Source organism: Amblyraja radiata, chromosome 13 (genome assembly GCF_010909765.2).
Source record: "Amblyraja radiata isolate CabotCenter1 chromosome 13, sAmbRad1.1.pri, whole genome shotgun sequence".
In the NCBI taxonomy this organism is placed as follows: Eukaryota; Metazoa; Chordata; class Chondrichthyes; order Rajiformes; family Rajidae; genus Amblyraja; species Amblyraja radiata.
Genome location: NC_045968.1, coordinates 47950800 through 47971245, shown reverse-complemented (window position 1 = coordinate 47971245; position 20446 = coordinate 47950800). Strand labels below are relative to the sequence as shown.

Sequence of the window (20446 nt, the reverse complement as noted above, 5' to 3'; positions counted from 1 at the left end):
TGCATTTGTAACTTATTTTTACCAGTACAAACAGAGTAGCGTACCTCTGCAGAGTATAAAAATGATTATTGAACCTGCATGTAAACCATGATCACTTAGATTTTAATACTACACAGATTTGTGTCATGTTGTAAAGCTACCACAGTGAAAACACATCTTCTAATCTCCATTACATATATTAATCCACTTGCATTCCTTGGAATATTAATTTATAATATTGCTAGAAATAATGAAGTGTTGGACGCAATCAGCATCTTGCATGCATGTCCAACACTTCCCCACCATCAAAGGGATTTACGGGAATCGCTGCCTCAAAAAGGCAGCCAACATAATCAGAGACCCACACCATAATGCCCACACACTCAATTCACCCCTGCCAATGGGACGTGAAAAATTGTAATGTCCAGTTTCAGGAACAGCTTCTTTCCTACAGCCATTCGGCTATTAAACACTACAACCTCAAAAAGCTAAGAACTACAGACTATTATTGTTTGTTTTTTGTGTGTGGTGCATGTGTGTGTGTGTGTGTGTGTGTGTGTGTGTGTGTGTGTGTGTGTGTGTGTGTGTGTGTGTGTGTGTGTATATATGATCTATATATGTGTATTTGTGGGTATGTGTATATACACACCCGCTGAACTTTTTGTTTCTCTCTCATTTATTATATTGTTTCCAGCGTACTATGTTTAAATATTCTGTTGTGCTGTTGCAAGTAAGAATTTCATTGTTCTGTCTGAGACATATGACAATAAAACACTCTTGACTCTCCCCTAAACACATCTCCTTTGCTGCTCCAGCCTCTAGTGGCCCAATGGGACAAATCGAGCTCCAGGCCTCTCTGCCAGAGCCTTCACATGAAGTATTGTCAACTGGGCCTCAGTGACAGACCCTGAGATCCCATATCAAACGACCACTCTGATAACCTTTTAAAAATGTGTGAATTCAAATCTAGTTCAGCCAATTAATACTGATAGCCATTAAATAAAAATATAACCCTTTAAAGCCACATATAACTGATATAAATGAATTAAAGTTAAGAGTGAATAGTTTTTATTTGTCATATGCATCGGATATCGGATAACAATGAAATTCCAGCAGCAGCTTTACAGGTACATTAGACACAAAAAAAGGTCTGGTATTAATTACATTCAATGTAAACTTCACTTACCTGCACTTACCTTTCCAATCCAGTTTAGTGACTTCATTGAAGTGGACAGGACTATGATACATATGCCGGCCATGCTGGCATGTAGCTGAAGGCCAGGTATAAACTGCATTTGACTGAGTGCTGGCCCTGAAATCAGTGCAGAGCTTCACAATGGACCTGAGGTCAGATACACTGCCTTTGCCAGACAACCAAATCTTGCCTTGCATGCTGCAACGCTGAGGTATGTAACAAGCAATGCCCTGACCCATGGAGAGTTATTAGTCTGTTGTCCTCTCCTGAACCATCGACAGAAGAGGAGCATAAACCAGATCAATAAAGATGACAAATCAATGTGCTATGCCGAGTATGGTAGCAGAATATGCCAATCAAGAAAGATGTAAATAAGGCTGTAATCCACAGTTGAAAAATATAACAAGAAAACAATTGCAAGCAAGCTTCCATTTTCAGATGTAGAATGCTGCTTTTAGCTGGTGGCTTTATTACAATTTATCTATTTATTTAACTGGCATTAGGATACGATGTACTAACTGTTTTCCAGCCACATTATTGTCAATTGTTAGCTATAACACTATTAAACTACTTGCAGAAAAGGATCTTCACAGATAGGCAATTCTGCACTGACCATCTGATAATTTTTAGACTCCCGATCAGTTAGCAGGGGTTGCTCGCAGTGCATTTAATAAAAATGCTAGATTCAAAGTGAAAGAATTCCAATAATTAATAAATTGAGTTGTGGTTTGAGTTATTATGGAGAGACTGTGCCACTTCATCACTTCGAACAGGATTTTGAGGGTCATTATTTCTCTAATTAGCCCATTTCCAGAATTATTTGTACCAGGAACCTCGAGCTAAGTTTTTTAAGGGACCCACCATACCAGACGTTAATGGGCTAAATCTTCAATGTTCTATATAACAACATTGTAAATCAGTCACTGTTATTCTGTGGCTTTGGAAATCTTTGTATGGTTGAGCAAGTTAATATAAGAATGTAAATGTTATTTACTTTTCTAATCAATATAATTTGATTTTCATATTGACTGATATTAGTGGAAGTAAAGATGGTGCAGATAGTACAAAGTAGTCAAATTGCAACACTAGTGCTATATCCATGTAGGGTTCAAAATGTACCCTCTACACCAGACAGGTGAGTTTTCTCCAGTTGCTCTGTTTTCCTCCCACATCTCAAAATCGTGCGGGTATGCAGGTTAATGGGTTTCTGTAAATTGTCCCTGCTGTGTAGAACTCGTGTAAATGGGTAATCGCTGGTCAGCGGGACTCAGTGGGCCAAAGGGCTTGTTTCCACACTGTATCTCTACACTAAACTAAAGTAAGGTGGTGAGAGATACCTCAGTAGCTCCTTAATAACTCAAACCACAACGCAATGTATGTCCACAATTATTTTGCAATTCCTGCAAACTGATCAGAAACCTAAACTTTATCAATTGGTTGGTGCAAAGCTGTCGATATATGAAGACCATTTTCTGAAAGCAGTTTTATGAAGGTATTATAACTAACAATTGTCAATAATGCTTCAAGGGACCAGGATACATCATATCCTATTGCTTATGATCAAAGTACCAACTACAAGTTTTATGCTTTCTTGCTAATGAGATAGAACTGAATGTTTGATACACCATGAAGAATGTCAATATTCACAACCTAGTCCTTGTGGAATATTTTTGTTAAACACTTGGGAAATACATTTCAAACCAGAGGTTTCTCCAAATAACACATGTGACTCGGCCCGAACAATGGACATTTGAAACTGGAATAATATGCTTACCTCCCAGCCTTGAGAAGGATCCTTCAGGCTCGACAACTCTTCTCCAACGTAAGGGCCAATCTTTTCACCCATTTCAATCTTTCTCCTAGTCCATATTCCTAATCCAGCACCAGCAATGCTTGACTCACGGAGCTCAAATTCAGGTGGAATGGGGATGTCATCTGGAATGTAGATGGGAGCTTTGTAAGGCGAGCCCTCCTTTGGTGTAAAGTCTTCAATTGAGGTGGCAGGCGAGGAAAGATCGTGGGTGCTGAGGGACAGATGTCCTGTCTCATCATCAGCATTCGGCTCCTCTTCTGCTGTGCTTGCTGCATACCCATCATACAGGCTGTCATCACCTAATTAGAAGGACCAGTTAGAAATAAGCACGTTAATGGCTGCAATTCAAAGATTACACTAAAATTGAGGACTGATATCTCATTGAATCTGGAGTGAAGTGAGGAAATAGTAGTCTAGAAAATAATAATAATTTCAGTCAACATCAAAGATTTGTCAATATGAATTATCGATAAAAAAAGACCCGAAGAGAAAAATTGGTATCATTCAGAGTAGCAGATGAATCAATGAGATGGAGAGAGAGAATGAAAGACATAGAGAGTATATGGACATGGACAGGGTACACCGAGTCAATCCATGGATCCAAACTGGAAACTTGTCGCGTGAAAGCCGACGTGAAATTGACCACAGTGACTAGAAGCAGCGGTAAAAAGGGAGGAAAATATGTCATTGATTTGGCTTGTCATCTCTTAGATTAATCATTCATAAAATATTAATGAACTCTGCACTACAGCATTCCAGGCTTCACCATATATGTTATAAGATCATGTAATATTTATCAGAAAATAAGTGAGTCTCGCAGTGGCAATGCCAATGCTGTGTCGACAACATCTCCTGATAATTCACTGAATAGAGGCTCAAATATTTCCTCCTTAATTGAACCGTTTTGTAAAGTATAACAGGCCGACTAATCTAGGAAAGACCTTACTAAGCGCGCAAATTCACAACTTGAGTAAATGTGTCAGGAGGAATCAACTTTCTTACACTCTGGTTGTTTTCCTGTTATGCAGTCGCAGCTCAAGTTATCTTAAAATATGAGTATCCTTAACCCCCAAAGATTTAAAAGCTGTACAGACCGAAAAATATGACTACTTGATATCGTCCTACTGTTTAAGATGATCAACCAGAGGCGATTAGATTCTGCACAAAATAAAGGATTTTGACAGATCATGATTTTCACTGTCAAAGTCACTTTGAATCTGAAGCAATGCCATATTATATTGTCGTATGAAGTGGTCAGTGGTTTGCTTTGGTAAAGGGCTGGTTCACTGCCAGCTGAGTTGTTGAAAATGTGATGTTTTCATATTCCACCCAGTTTCAGCTCTGGGCACAGAAGATATAAATCTTTTCCATTAGATACTCTATTGGTCCATCTCCTGTCAGTGAAGTTATAGAAATCAGTGTAAGTCATCACCAGTGGTGTCATCAATGACCTCCATGACCCACGAGTGCTATAAGCTGCTGCTTCCAATCTATAATTTAAAAGCCTAAATTCACAATTCTATTCCCAGGACGAAAGTCATCCATACTATTTTCTCCTTTATGTGACAGTGAAGCTAAGTTTCAATTATCCCAACATTCCCCTGAAACTCTTTTTTCAAAAGGCCACTCAAAAGCTTTGTTTTTTTGCTGCTGAAAGATTCTCAGTTGAAAGGATTTCCACCTGAGCACTGGTTGGAGTTGTGCTCAAGCTGAATTAATGCACAAAGACTCCACCTTTCCTTGGTCATCGGGGCCGGCTTTAGTTTGTTCTGAACCTTTTCCTACCTCTAGTTTCCCTCTCCTCTGACTCTCAGTCTGAAGAAGAGTTTCGACTTGAATCGTCACCTATTCATTTTCTCCAACAATGCTGCCTGTCCCGTTGAGTTACTCCTGCATTTGTGTCCATCTTTGATGTAGAAACATAGAAAATAGGTGCAGGAGGAGGCCATTCGGCCCTTCGAGCCAACACCGCCATTCATTGTGATCATGGCTGATCGTCCCCAATCAATAACCCGTGCCTGCCTTCTCCCCATATCCCTTGATTCCACTAGCCCCTAGAGCTCTATCTAACTCTCAAATCCATCCAGTGATTTGGCCTCCACTGCCCTCTGTGGCAGGGATTCCACAAATTCACAACTCTCTGGGTGAAAATGTTTTTTCTCACCTCAGTCTTAAATGGCCTCACCTTTAATCTAAGACTGTGGCCCCTTGTGCTGGACTCGCGCAACATTGGGAACATTTTCCCTGCATCTGTAAACCAGCATCTGCAGTTCTTACCCACACATTTTAACTGTTGTCATGCTTTAAGACAATTCTCCCGACAAAATACCCTTTAGTTCCACAACTACCATATTTTTATAAAAGAGGGGAAATTACCTTACTTACAATTGGTGGGAATTTGTGTTTCCAGATATTTTGTGCTGATTTTATCATAACCCTTGCAACAGATTTCTATCGAAGATGGATACAAAAAGCTGGAGTAACTCAGCGGGACAGGCAACACCTCTGGAGAGATGGAATGGGTGACGTTTTAGGTCGAGACACTTCTTGCTCCACTACACAACATATTTATCTTTTCTTCGAACATTCATAATTAAAATACATTCCCTGGATACTTTGCTTCAGGTTTAGGTGCCATGGTCAATCCAGCCAGGGTGATGATATGATCATTGTAACACTTTCCCCATCTGCTGGCATTCATGAAGTGCGGGACTGCCCTCCTTTGCCACTTCATGGCGGTGTCGCGGGTAGAATTTGCTGCCATATAGCGCCAGAGACCAGGGTTCGATCCTGACCATGGCTGCTGACTGTACAGAGTTTGTATGTTCTCCCCATGAGTACGTGAGTTTCCTCTGGGTGCTCCGGTTCCTCCCACTCTCCGAAGACTTGTAGGTTAATTGCTTTGGTAAATATAGTATTTTGTCCTGTGCATAGGATAGGGCTAGCGTATGGGGGTGATCGTTGGTCAGCATGGATTTGGTTGGCCGAAGGGCCTGTTTCCACTTTGCCGGGTATTGATGGCTGCCTTTCAAGGTCGAGTGATGGGGCCCATTTACTCAAAATCATGCTTCCAGCCTGAATCCTGCACCCACTGAAACCCTCTCTGGAAATTTGGTGAGGGCAATATGCATAATTGTGATCACATCAATCAATGTTTGTAGTGTCACACAGATGCCCCTAGTTTTCCAATGTGCAGACCTGTCAGCTGACTTGGCCAATGGTATGAAGCTGGAAAATTTTCACTGTCATGTTCATTAATAACTAAAAACTGTCAAAGTGATTCATAATTAATTTAGTCATAGAGTAATTCAGCATGGAAACAGGCTATTCGGTCCGACCAGGCATGGAGGAGGACATCGGATCGTGGGATGACTGGAATGGGCCCATGTGTGGCCTTCTGCAGCTGGGCCTGTAAAATTGCACCAAAATGGCACATCTTGCCTATGGACTCAGTGGGCAGTCCTGTGTCCACTGTACTAACTGGGGTGATTGTGCTTATGTGTGGGGATAGTCTGTCTGAGCTGTATGCAAAAACAATGTATGTCACTGCATCTGGTACATGTGACTATAAAGAAACCATTGAACCATTGAATCATTGAACCAGTTGGTGCAAAATGTGTACAACCATTTATCCAACTTTCCTGCTCCTGCTGTTTCTCTCAGGCATCTCATTGTACTTGAGATGAGGAACCAGAGTGATGTTATCAAGCTCAGAACTCAGGACTATAGAACTAAATCACTTCATTGCTCTTCAGCGAGTTATTTTACAAGGAAGGCCATCACGAACAAGCCAAAGCCCGAGTTCAATTATACCCTGAATCATATCCTTTTCCAGGCGAGAGAAAGATGGCAATCTCTTTAGTAGCTTTTGTTCTGCAATTTGTTTACCCACTCACCCTCCTGAATTTGTTAAAAACTAAAATGTTATTATTTAGACATGCTGTTACATATTGCTCTAATTGGAGTTTGATGTAAAATAAAGTCCAAAATATCACACCCAAGCATTCCTGTGTTACAAAGAATTCAAGGAATTGCTATTGCTGTCACAAGAGATTTATGAAGAAAAAAAACTAGTGTGCTTGCGTACGTGCGCGTGTGCCTGCACACATGCATGTTGAAAATGCTGTTTCATATTTCCAGATCAGGATCAGATGTTGCTGCCTTGCAGTGCCAGTGACCCGAGTTCGATCTGACTACGGGTGATGTCTGTGCGTAGTTTGTATATTCCCCCCGTGACTGCGTGGGTTTCCAACACGTGCTCCAGCTTCTTCCCACACTCCAAATATGTACATGTTCATAAGTTCATTAGCTTGGCAAAATTGTAAATGTTTCCCCAGTGTGTGCAGGATAGTGTTAATGTGTGGGGGTCGTTGGTCGGTGCGGATTCGGTGGGCCGAAGGTCCTATTTCCGCGCTGTATCTCTAAACTAATCAGCCCCATGCTAATATGTGTGTACATGGATATTTTTAGGTACTGGATATAAATAACATTATTGTTTGCCAATATAAAATGACAACAGAAGCATCAGGATGAAGTGTTCCTAAGTGTTGCCTCTGTCATTGCAGAAGTATTAATAACTTCCTTCAATATCTCAACTTTAATCCTTTCAATGAAATGTTTACCTGATTCCCTTTGAAGATTTTTATGACTGACAAGTCTTGGACAGCAGAAATGTTTCACTGACAAGCTAAGGGTAAAACAGATAACATTTCTTGTTTCACCCATCACTATAGCAGTGCTGAGAGAAGAGGGATATTTCAGCATTACGATGTTTCAGCTCATAAGTGATTAGCAAGCCTAACATGCTCTTAACCCCACTTGCTATGCCACAAGAACTTGCCTTAACGCTCAGCCTTTCCTGGTGAAGGTTAAAACTTCTCAGTGGGAGTTTCCTCCAGAAGGCAGAGGTTTAAAATGCTGCGTTAACATGACCAGTGTGGGCATGTCTGCCTCCTGAGGGGGAAATTAATGCAACAGAGGATGGGTGCTGCTGGTGGACCTCAGCAACTCATCCTCAGCAGGTGCTGTCTGGCAACATCCGCCTCAGTCGCAATCTCCACGGGAACCCAGAAGCTTCCAACAGACCAGAATGATGTTATCAAGCTGCCAAACTCAGGAGTGCAGATCAGAGAATACAGATCATTAATCCTTCCTGACATTGGCATCCTGGACAAGCCCTTGGAGAGGATGATGACTTGGAGTTCTGGCTGTTTTCCCCAGAACAACACGACGTGAGAAACAAAGGGGTTTCTCCAATACAATATGTTACACATGAGGTGCAATAATGTGCCAATTCCTTTTTACTGGAGCCACAGATAAAGGCCAAACCTCGTGCGAGTGTTGTAAATGTGATAATGTTTGAAGAAGTGTGCCTGATAACACGATTGAGAGGAAATTAAAAAGGATGAACATGCTTAAGGTGATTGGCAAGTGCAGTGACCTGAGGAAGTAAGCAGGAATGATCAAACATGGTCATGGGAAAGGCATAAGTCAGGAAGAAATCAAGAGAATGGGAAAATGTACGAGCAATGGTGAAAATAATTAAACAAAGGAAATATTTGAGTGTTAAAAATCATATTTGTAGAAAGTTTGACACACAAGGTTTCAGCAACAGTGAAATATGTGATTTTCCTAAATAATTCTGTGTTTAATATTGCTAATTTCAAGCAAACACATTAATGTGCATCACTGCACTGAGGATTTAGGATTCTGGAAAATGTGCCCCATATCAGATTAGTGCAAACTGAGAGAAGAAATTGACGTTCCATATTCTTTTTGCAGCTTCAGATTCACTCTGCGCGTTAGCTAAATGTTCTTCCCTTTCACCATCAATGTACTGTGTCTGGAGTGTAGTCTAGAGAAAGCCCTGCAGTTACTCACGAAGGCTATCCCAACTTCAAATAAGACACATGTTCATAGTGGCGCAGCAGTAGAGTTGCTGCCTTACAGCGCCAGAGACCCGGGTTCGATCCTGACTATGGATGCTGTCTGTACGGTGATTGTACATTCTCCCCGTGGCAATGTAGCTTTTCTCCGGGTGCTCCGGTTTCATCCCACATTCCAAAGTTGTGCAGGTTTTGCAAGGCTGTGTGTGCCGGTGTCAGTGTCAGTATCGGTGTCTGTGTGTATCACAGTTTGGGACTTGGTGGGCTGAAGGACCTGTTTCCACACTATATCTCTAAACTAAACTAAAGGTGCATGGGAATTCTATCATCTGCAGGGGGCTTATCTTAGAGTCCATGCCAACATGCCAACCTGATTTGGAAATGTGTGCAGTTCCTTCATCATCATTGGATCTAAATTTTGGATCTCTGTAACAGCAAGAAGACAGCAAGGATTCATTGAGGCAGCTCACCCCTACTTTCTCAAATGTAATTTGGGATGAGCAATGAATACTGGCCTATGCAGTCATATCCAAATCCCAATACATAAATAAAAAATGCTGTGTACTGGTGATGCAGCTACAGTTCACATATCAACACTGATTTGTGTAAAACTCTGATCTCATTTCAATCCCTTTTATAACAGTCAATGTAACATTTCTCATACAACGTTACCTCGTTTTATTCCCAGTTCAAATCTAAATAAATTTAATATTTGACACAAATGGTTAGACAGTTTAATTTCGGTTCTCAGCTTACTTTCTAGGGAAGATAAAAATTGTTCCAGCATTGCTCCAATGTTCCCAATGCTGCATATCCATCGTGCGGAATGTTAAGATTCTATTATTTAGTTCACATCAATGGCACCCATACTCCATTAAATATTTATTGACTGAATAATCACTACCTAATAGCCTGTGTTCTCCTGCTGCTGGTTTCTTCTCCGGAGAATGTGCTTGTGTTTAACTCTCCAGGGATCAGGTCAAAGTAAGGGTACAGTAGTTTAGTGACATTAAAAATAATCTAAAATAAGGCTTGTATTAGAAATGTTGTGTTCTTCATGGGCTTTATGTTTCAATCTTCCAATAAGCCTTGCTTCTACAAAAATATCTTCCCGTCCAACCTTATGTTTGAGTCATAAGATTAAGGCCTAAACATCATTGTGTGATAGTGGTGCATTACTAACAGCTGCGCATTTACACTGTGGGTTTGGTTGCACTAAAATACACACTAAATTAAATGTTGGCGCCCCAGACACACTACAAAGTGAAACCAAGCATGTTTTGTTCTTCTGGGTTAAATTCCTCATAATTTCAAGTTAAATTTATGTATAAAATCATGAGAGGAATAGATCGGGTAGACGCACAGAGTCTCGTGCCTAGAGTTGGGGAATCGAGAACCAGAGGACATGGGTTTAGGGTGAGGGGGAGGATTTTATAGGAATCTGAAGGGTAATTTTTTCGCATAGAGGGTGGTGGGTGCATGGAATGAGCTATCGGAGGAGGTAGGTGAAGCAACATTTAAGAAGCAATTATACAGATACATGTACAGGACAGTTTTGGTGGGATATGAACCAAATGCAGGCGAGTGGGACTAGTGTAGATGGGACGTTGGCCGATATGGGCAAGTTGGGCCGAAAGGCCTGTTCCCATGCTGTTTCACGCTATGAAGTTACTTTGCACAGAGACTGTGTTACACTTCTAATGTAAATACAAGCTTAAACAGCAATTTAACATTTAAAACATACAAAAGTTGGTGCAATTTTGTGTTTAAAAAAAGTGAAGAACAGTATTGCCAGAAAGCTAGTGCAATTTTATGTTAAAAAAAAGTCAATGTAATGTTGCTCATACAATAGAACAATTTACCTGTCAGGCACATCTTGGGATAGTACAAAGCAGAAACCCTTTAAATTTCATCCCAACGAGCAGCTATTCACAGAAGAGTGCATCAGTCTGTCATTTCATTTCCGAAGACACCTATCCTTTAGGGATGAGTAGAGAATACTTTCTCTATTGCAGAGTGTGATACAATTCTAAATGGGAGTATAAAGAATGCATTTGCAACTCTCTTGAAAAGAACTGCCAATTACTCCCAATTAGTCATATATACTGCCACCTGAATTAAGTTTACTCAAAGTCTCTCTAATTAGGATTCTCACCCACTAAGCAGAGGAAACTTCAATTCCACCAGACTGAGCTGGATTTCAATTAAATCCCAAAATGATAATCATTAGACAATGGTTTCAAAGCTTCCACCATGTTATTTATATTGGCAACTTTGCTCCACAATACTAGTTTAGAGATACAGCAGGGAAACAGGCCCTTCGGCCCAGCAAGTCCATGCCAAACATCGGTCACCTGTTCACACTAGTTCTTTGTTGTCACATTTTTGCATCCACTCCCTACACAATTTACAGAGACCAATTAACCAACAAGCTCACACATCTTTAGAATGTGGGAGGAAACTGGAGCACCTGGAGGAAACCCATGCAGTCACAGGGAGAACGTGCAAACTCAACACAGACTGCAGCCAAAATCAGAATCTCTGGCACCATGAGGCAGCAGTTGTATCACTGTGCTGCCTCAAGAATTGTTAGTCCACTGCCCTAGTGTTTTGGGCACAGGAAGCTTGCATGCTAACTAACTGCATACATTCATATCTAAAACCAAAGAGTAAAAATAAAACATTGTAAAGTGCTGTCTTGCGAGTTTTAGTTTGCTTAAATTGTGTCCTTGTTAACATAGCCAGAAGAAAGAAAGTCCAAAAATAGTAGCAATGAACCCAAGGTCACAGTGGTGATTCTGAAACCTGTCCCATTGACGATGTTTATATCGGAGTTTATGGAGAGGTATCAGCAGTTTGGCCGGGAAACTGCAACCCAGTGCTTACAACTTCAGTGCTCATCAATCTAATAGCTCTGTCCCATTGTATATTAATGAGGGAGTTAGATGTGACCCTTGTGGCTAAAGGTATCAGGGGGTATGGAGAGAAGGCAGGTACAGGATACTGAGTTGGATGATCAGCCATGATCATATTGAATGGTGGTTCATGCTCGAAGGGCCGAATGGCTTACTCCTGCACCTATTTTCCACGTTTCTATGTACGAGTTCATTCAAGTGCTCTCCCGAGTTTAAAAAAAACTTGTGGTAATAATAATAATGGATGGGATTTATATAGCGCCTTTCTAGAATACTCAAGGCGCTTTACATCGCGGTAAGCACATACATTGTATGTAGCGGGTTGGTCGGAGCTCGGGGACATCTCTTAGCGGCTCATAACGCTAACGGCAGGTACTCGGGAAACGCGGTAAGCTCGGGAAGACTCGTGAAGATGTTTCAACAATGTTGAAAAATGTCCACGAGAGCCCCGAGTACCTACGAGCGGCCATTACCGTAAATCTCCGAGTTCGAATCAGGGCAAACTCGGGAGAACTCTTGAATGAACTCGTACAGTGGGACCAGGCTTTAACTCAGAACCCTTTACCTTCCCATTACAAGAAAAAGTTACACATCGGAGCCAGTGGAGCAGGCTTGCGAGGCCAACAATTGTAATCATGTTTCTAATTTGTGTGCTGATCATTCTGAAGTCAGCCTTCTTATATGAACCATTCCCCCTTTAACTGGTTCTTTCTTCCCACAATTCATTTTGGAATGACACATATTACTTTTTTTAGCCAAGCTCTTCCAGAATTTAGTTTAAAGATACAACACAGAAACAGGCCCTTCGGCCCACCGAGTCAATCCTGAGGTACACAAAAATGCTGGAGAAACTCAGCGGGTGCAGCAGCATCTATAGAGCGAAGGAAATAGGCGACGTTTCGGGCTAAAACCCTTCTTCAGACTGATGGGGGGTGGGGGGAGAAGGAAGGAAAAAGGGAGGAGGAGGAGCCCGAGGGCGGGGGGATGGGAGGAGACAGCTCAAGGGTTAAGGAAGGGGAGGAGACAGCAAGGGCTAGCAAAATTGGGAGAATTCAATGTTCATGCCATTCGGACGCAAGCAACCCAGGCGGAATATGAGGTGCTGTTCCTCCAATTCCCGGTGTTGCTCACTCTGGCAATGGAGGAGACCCAGGACAGAGAGGTCGGATTGGGAATGGGAGGGGGAGTTGAAGTGCTGAGCCACCGGGAGTTCAGGTAGGTTATTGCGGACTGAGCGGAGGTGTTCGGCGAAACGATCGCCCAACCTCTGCTTAGTCTCCCCGATGTAAATCAGCTGACATCTAGATGAGTCAATCATGAGGTCTTGTTGCAGGGTAGAAAAGCCTGATTGGAGTGACTTCACAGGGAAATAAAGCTGACATCGACCAGTTTAGTTTACTTTAGTTTAGTTTAGTTTAGTGCAGTGCACTGAGAGGGATGATGGTTCACTGGCCAATGTGAAGATCCAGTCCGAGGTCATGTCTGGAGGACCTGCAACAGCCTGGGGCTCGACTGCATAGAGTGGCACTCCGAAAGGCCGAGCGAACAGACTGGACAAGGCCTGCAGCAGCACAGAGTGGTGGAGCAGCGGTGGAGGAAGTCTACAACCTCACTTGGCCAGGCCGACCCTGCAATGCCGCCAAGACAATGAGCCTTCATGGCCATCTGCACTTAAAGCAACTTAGACTTTGAAAATGGCAGCAAAACCTGGAGACGCTTGCAAATTGAATATTGCATATTGTGGACTATTTCTACAACTGTGTACTTAATCTGGCATTGTGCTTGAGTAAAGTAATACTTTGCTGCAATGTATGTCACTGTATCACTCTTTGATTCTATGACTGTACCTCAGTGCATGTGAGAATAAAGAGCGATTGAACAATTGAATCAATAAACCATTGAAAGACAGACATCGATGATGACATTCTCCGCCACTTTTAATACACCATCACAGGTTTTGGTCGACTGAGCAAAAGGATATTTGAAAAACAAGACTTCATACTGAGCATAAAACTTATGATCTATTAAGCAGCAGTGAACTCTGCCCTCCATATGCTTCAGAGACTTGGATTAGTTACAGCAGGTACCTAAGGGTACTGTAAAAATATCGCCAATGCTGTCTCTGCAAAATCCTCCAAAATCAAGGGAAGGATGAATGAACCAACATCAACGTCCTCTCCAACACCAACATTATTGTGGCCCAGGTCACACTAAATTGCAAAATGCCAGACTCCTCAATACAGATGATAAACGCAGAGTGCTGGAGTAACTCAGCATGTCAGGCAGCATCTCTGGAGAAAAAGGATGGGCGACGTTTCAGGTCAGATTCCTTCTTCTGACCCAAAGAACACCTGAAAGCCGAGCCGAAACATCATCCATCCTTTTCCCCCCCCCAGAGGTGCTGCCTGAATCATTGCATCACTCCAACATTTTGTGTCTATCTTTAATTTAGTTTATTTCGTTTAGTTTGGAGATACAGCACAGAAACACGCCCTGCAGCCCACGGAGTCCACGCCGGCCAGCGATCCCTGCACATTAACACACTATCCTACATGCATTAGGGACAATTTACAATTATACCAAACCTATTAACCTACATACCTGTGCATCTTCGGAATGTGGGAGGATTTTGGAGATCCCGGAGAAAAACCCACACAGGTCACGTGGGGGAACGTACAAACTCCGTACAGACAAGCACACATATCCAGAGGCCAGCATCTACAGTTCCTTCCTACACATCTCCTCCTCAATACGTATTCTCAGTTATAAGATCTGTTTTTGGGAAGAGATTACTGGGCAGACAGAGATGAAGAATCCAGGATATGCTCAACCCCTTGTTGAAGAAATGCAACATTCTACAATCTCATTGGAATCTCTGTCCCATGACTGCTGAAAGTGGAAACGTAGCATTCAGGATGGTATTGGGAATCGCAGGACTGTGCATTTGGAGTGCACAGTAAGAATATAAGAATATATAACAATTACAGCACGGAAACAGGCAAGCCATGTGTCAGCAGTGAAGAGAGCACACAAATCAGTGACCATGCGCCCACTCATTCCAGCAGCCACATCCTGCCCCATATGTCTCCTTAGCTACCTCAGAACACAAAGACTAGAGTAGAAGCAAAGCATCCAAAATCCCTAATGGCAGCCTAAGAAGATAACTACAAGTGGGCATTCAAGTGACATCTTCGCATGTGACAGACTTCTGGACTTTCATACGACCGATCTTCACTATCAGGTGTACCATCACATTGACATTGGCTTGGCAGACAATGTCCACTGTGGCAAACAAAGTCAGCAGTTCCACAAGTGGGCTGGATAACAAAAATGTAAAAGTGACGTGCCAGTTTTATATATCGCCACGACCTGATCTTATTTGAAGCACTGCTTTCATCTGTGGCACTGAAGTGAAATACTGCAGCATCATCAGAGTGGTACTAAGTATTTGAATTACTGAAAAGTGATCCACCGATGATCTTGAAGTAATAAAAGGGTCAACAGGCAGAACCTTTTCTCCAGGGTGGAAGTGTCAAAGACCAGAGAGCATAGCCTTAAAGCTGGTGGGTGCCTGCAACACACTGCCAGGGATGGTGGTGAAGGCTGATACAACAGTGGCATTTAAGGCATTTAAGGCATTTTCACTTGGGCATGTGGATATGCTGGGAATGGAGGGATGTTGATCATGTGTAGGGTGTTAAGCTTAGTTTATCTTGGCTTTATGTCCAGCACAAAAACTGTGGGCCAAGGAGCATGTTCCAGTGCTGTATTGTTCGATGTATTCAACAAGGAATTCAACAAGGCAGATAAAACATATCTTCTGATACGGGAATTAAGTGGGCATGCTCCTAACTTAGAGTTGTTTCTACAAAGGATAGCACTGAACTGAGACTTATGTCCAATGAAGGGTAAGAATGCTAGGTTAACTGAAATGTTCAAGGTTGGGACTAATACTTGTTGTTAGTGAAGGTTTCCAAGATATTATGCAAAAAAGGTCAGAAAAATAGTCAATCATTGTTAACCATGCATTAATTAATTGGTGAAATAGTCAAGAGGAGCTTATTGACTTATTCCCTTATTTTACATAAAAGGAAAGTTTGTTGGGGTGAATAGTTTGTAATTATAGCTTATTTCACTGAGGTGGCAGTAATGTGTTGTAATGTTAGATTTGTAAACACAATTCATAAGATGTGCCTGGAGCTATAGCACTCCCACCACTGAAGCTGCCCAAGTGGCCACTGTTTACAATCAGTGCAGTCCATTTAATTCATCACTATTTGTAGGACCTTGACTTCAACTCTTTGTTTTTCACAATCCAAAAGGGACACATTTCAAAAGTACTAATTAACTGTGAAACATATTGGGATGTCCTCATGTTGTGAAAATCATTCCATGTGAAAACATTTTCTTTGCAAGACTTGGCTACGTCTTGAGAGTCTTCCAAATACAGTCAGTGTTTGCAGAGGTTCAGAGCAAACAGAAATTACATGATTTAGGATGGGGGGGGGGGGGGGGAGCTCATTGAAATATATCGAATAGAGAAAGACCCGAATAGAGAAAGACCCGAATAGAGTGGAAGAGGAGAATATGTTTCCACTAGAAACATAGAAACATTGCAGGACTAGGCCATTCGGCCCTTCGAGTTAGCATCTCCATTCAATATGATCATGGCTGATCATCTAAAATTGGTACCCCATTCCTACTTTCTCCCCATATCCCTTGATTCCTTTAGCCCTAAGACCTAAGTCTAACTCTCTCTTGAAAACATCCAGTGAATTGACCTCCACTGCCTTATGTGGCAGAGAATTCCACAGATTCACAACTCTCTGGGTGAAGATGTTTCTCCTTATCTCAGTCATAAATAGCCTACCCCTTATTCTTAAACTGTGATCCCTGGTTCTGGACTCCCCTAACATTGGGAATTTTTTTCCTGCATATAGCCTGTCTACTCCTTAAAGAATTTTATGTGTTTCTATAAAATCTCCTCTCATCCTTCTAAATTCCAGTGAATACCAGCTCAGTCGACCCATTCTTTCATCATATGTCAGTTCCGCCATCCCAGGAATTAACCTGGTAAACATACGCTGCACTCCCTCAGTAGCAATATTGCCCTTCCTCAAATTAGGCGACCACAACTGCACACAATACTCCAGGTGCGGTCTCACCAGGGCCTTGTAAAACGGCAGTAGGACCTTGCTCCTAAAATGACGGCCAACATGCCATTAGCTTTCTTCACTGCCTGCTCTACCTGTGTGCTTACTTTCAGTGACTGATGTAAAAGCACACCCAGGTCTCGTTGCACCTCCCCTTTTCCTAATCTGATACCATTCAGATAATCTGCCTTCCTATTCTTGCCACCAAATTGGATAACCTCACATTTTATACTGCATCTGCCATGCATCTGCCTACTCACCCAACCTATCCAAGTCACCCTGCGGCCTCATCGTATCCTCATCGCAGCTCACACTGCCACCCAGCTTTGTGTCATCTGCAAACGTGGATATATCGCATTTAATTCCCTCATCTAAATCGTTAATATATAACTCGGGTCCCAACACCGAGCCTTGCGGCACCCTACTAGTCACTGCCTGCCTTTCTGAAAAGTGCCCGTTGATTCCTACCCTTTGCTTCCTGTCTGCCGACCAGTCTCTAACCATGCCAATACTCTAGAGGAAGAATCTAGTGCCAGAGGGCAGAGCGTCAGAATAAAAGGACATACCTTTTAGGAGATGAGGAGGAATTTCTTTATTCAGAGGGTGGTGAATCTGTTGAATTCATTGCCACAGACGACTGTGGAGGCCAAGTCATTGGGTATTTTAAGCCAGAGATTGACAGATTCTTGATAAGCAAGGCCGGAGAATGGGATTGAGAGGGAAAGATAGATCAGCCATGATTGGAATGGCAGAGTGGATTGCATGGGCCATATGGCCTACTTCTGCTCCTATGATGTATGAACATAAACTTTAGCAAATTAAAAGTGAAAAAAAAATGTTTCTTAGAAATACTGAAATTCCTAAAATTTGGAGCAAGGGTACAACATTCCTGCATATGATTTTAGAACTCCAGGATCTTTAAGACACCAATTAACACCTTTTACTGTCAACAGAAGGATATTTCTACAGATGTATGTCTAGGCTTAGGCTAGTTAGTTTGAAAGGGTGCATACCAACTTTTCAGATGGAGTATATTACCTGCTTTGGCAGCGGTAGATTGTTAGTCAAAGTCAATATTAAATTCCAGTCAATTTAGCAAAGGAATTGCATTATTGTGTTTTGATATACCAAATACAAAGAAATATACAAATTATTTCACAGCAAAAGCAACATTTCTACACCCTATACCTTGCACTAAAATGTAGTAAATAGTTTGCGAATGTCATAATTTTCTAGTGAAAGAGGAGACATCATCAAAGCTTGAGATACCAACATAAACTCTGATTACCCTTATGCTCTGCCAAGTATTAGCACTGTTGTTCTTTTCTGGCCATTGAATCATCATAAGCATTATATCATTGTACTGCTATCCGATTGCAGTGTATTAGACGTGTCCCTTCCTTATTTTCTGAGGCATAGTAAAATTAGAATGCTGCATTGTTTTCAAATATTCTCGATCATTTCTTTTATCAGTCTGAGGTGCGTGTGTTATTAAAAAGGTTATTTTGATTCATGTTATAACTGAGCCCACTCGAAAGAAGTACATACTTCCTCACAATTGTTGATTCTTGAGTTCTCCTTAATTAATGGACTTGTCACTGCATGCAAAAGGTCAGCTAAAGTGTGAAAACTTTTGTTCCTTAGCAACATAACCCTTGCCAGAATGCTATGATGCCAAAGCAAAGTTGCAACAATGCCAAGACTTGTACACAGTGACACGCCAAGGTTGCCCCAATGCTCAGTTGTGTATCGTTCTGCCACACAGCAGCTCAGCAGTGAATTATGTAATTTCACTGAAGGTTTTTTATGCATGGCTAATATACTGCAAGATCTGCTGGCATCGCAATGACTGGCGGGAAAGGTACCCAACCTAATTTTGCAATGAACATCAATAACAATTTTACAGAACAAGGTTTCCTTTTGTTGCAGAGATATTAATAACATACTTATGAAAGTATTTTTAGGCAAAGTGTAATTTCAATTTTAATTCTTTTCACAAATGTAGAAATTAATTCTATGCCACTACATCCACTTCATAGTAAAATTGGTTCACCAGAGAGTTATAAAACAAGATATGACCGAACATGCAAACTCTTGGATACCAGATCTTTAATCCTTGCACAAGGTCGCTCTATGAATATATTTGCATCATTATATAAGTGTTTTGTGGAACACAGAACATACAACAGCACCAGATCCTTTGCCCCATGATATTTGTGGAGACAGGGCAGCACGATGGCACAGCGGTCAAATTGCTTACAGTGTCAGAGACCCAGGTTCGATTCTGACTACGGGTGCTGTCTGTATGGAGTTTGTCCGTTCTGACCATGACCACGTGGGGTTTCCCCGGGTGCTCCAGTTACCTCCCCCACTCCAAAGACGTACAGGTTTGTGGGCTAATTGGCTTTGGTAAAAATTGTAAATTATCCCTAGTGTGTAGGATGGTGCTAGTGTACAGGGATCGCTAGTTGGTACAGACTCAGTTGGCCGAAGTGCCTGTTTTCACTCTGTATCTCTAAAGTCTAAAGGTAACTGGATATTGTAAATTGCTCCTCGTGTGAAAGGAGTGGATAAAAAAGTGGGATAACAGAATTAGAATGAATGGGTCATTGATGGTTGATGTTGACTCCATGGGCTGAAGGACCAGTTTTCAAACTGTATCTAAACTAAACTAAACCAAACTATTATGCCAATTTAAATTGCATAAGTTCATATGCTCCAAATCTCCAGTTCCTCCCTATTCATATGCTCTTAAACATTGCTCTTATCTACTTCCACCACCTCTTTGGCAGCTCCAACCAAGCCTCTTATCTTTCTCTGTACACTGCCACTCATAACTTTATGTACCTCTATCAGGTTGCCCCACCCAGCCCTCAGTATCTGATACTCCAGAGAGAAAAATCCATGTTTATCCAATTTCTCTGTTTCGCTAATATTCTCTTCTTTTCCAAAGCCATCTTCAAAACAGAGAGAAAATCAGCTGCACCTAAAGCTCTTTATTACAACCCAACAACCTCTGGTGACTATTAAATGATGACGAGTCGTGAGAGCAAGCTAGAAAGGACCCGAGGATGAAATAGTAAGACATAACGTCCAGTAGAGTGTTGATGGCGGGAAACTGTTACAGTCTGTCCAATCTCACCCTGTCTTTAGTCAAAACCACCACTTGAGAGGAATTTAATTAAAGCCCAGCTACTGCACAACATCAGTTCAAACATGGTTCGGGAAATGTAAAACTGCCCTCTGGTTTTGCGTCAAGGTGAATGATATTAAACTCTGTGCAAAGAACCATCTCACTCTGCTTTAGACAGCATCACTTGGAAGATAAAACATCAAAACTCTGTGTGTGCGAAAGATCTTACACCTGATATGTTAATTCAATTACTCTTTCCACAGGTGCTGCCTGACCTGCTGAGAGTTTCCAGCTATTTCTGTTCCTATTGGTTGCAAATCCAAATTTACAACGTGCTATTGTCCTTCACATCAGGTTTCAGTTTGTCAACCTG

The 20446-nt window shown here is 41.7% G+C and overlaps 1 protein-coding gene across 16 annotated transcripts in view; it reads right to left on the bottom strand.

The window, feature by feature from the left end:
* The window catches only part of mecom (MDS1 and EVI1 complex locus), a 712647-nt gene that overhangs the window by 418893 nt on the left and 273308 nt on the right, over nt 1-20446 (bottom strand). For all 16 annotated transcript variants that reach the window (XM_033031997.1, XM_033031998.1, XM_033031999.1 and 13 more), the window contains exon 2: nt 2949-3286. In XM_033031997.1, coding sequence (XP_032887888.1) covers nt 2949-3286 — 338 coding nt within the window. The remainder of the gene's footprint in view (nt 1-2948; nt 3287-20446) is intronic.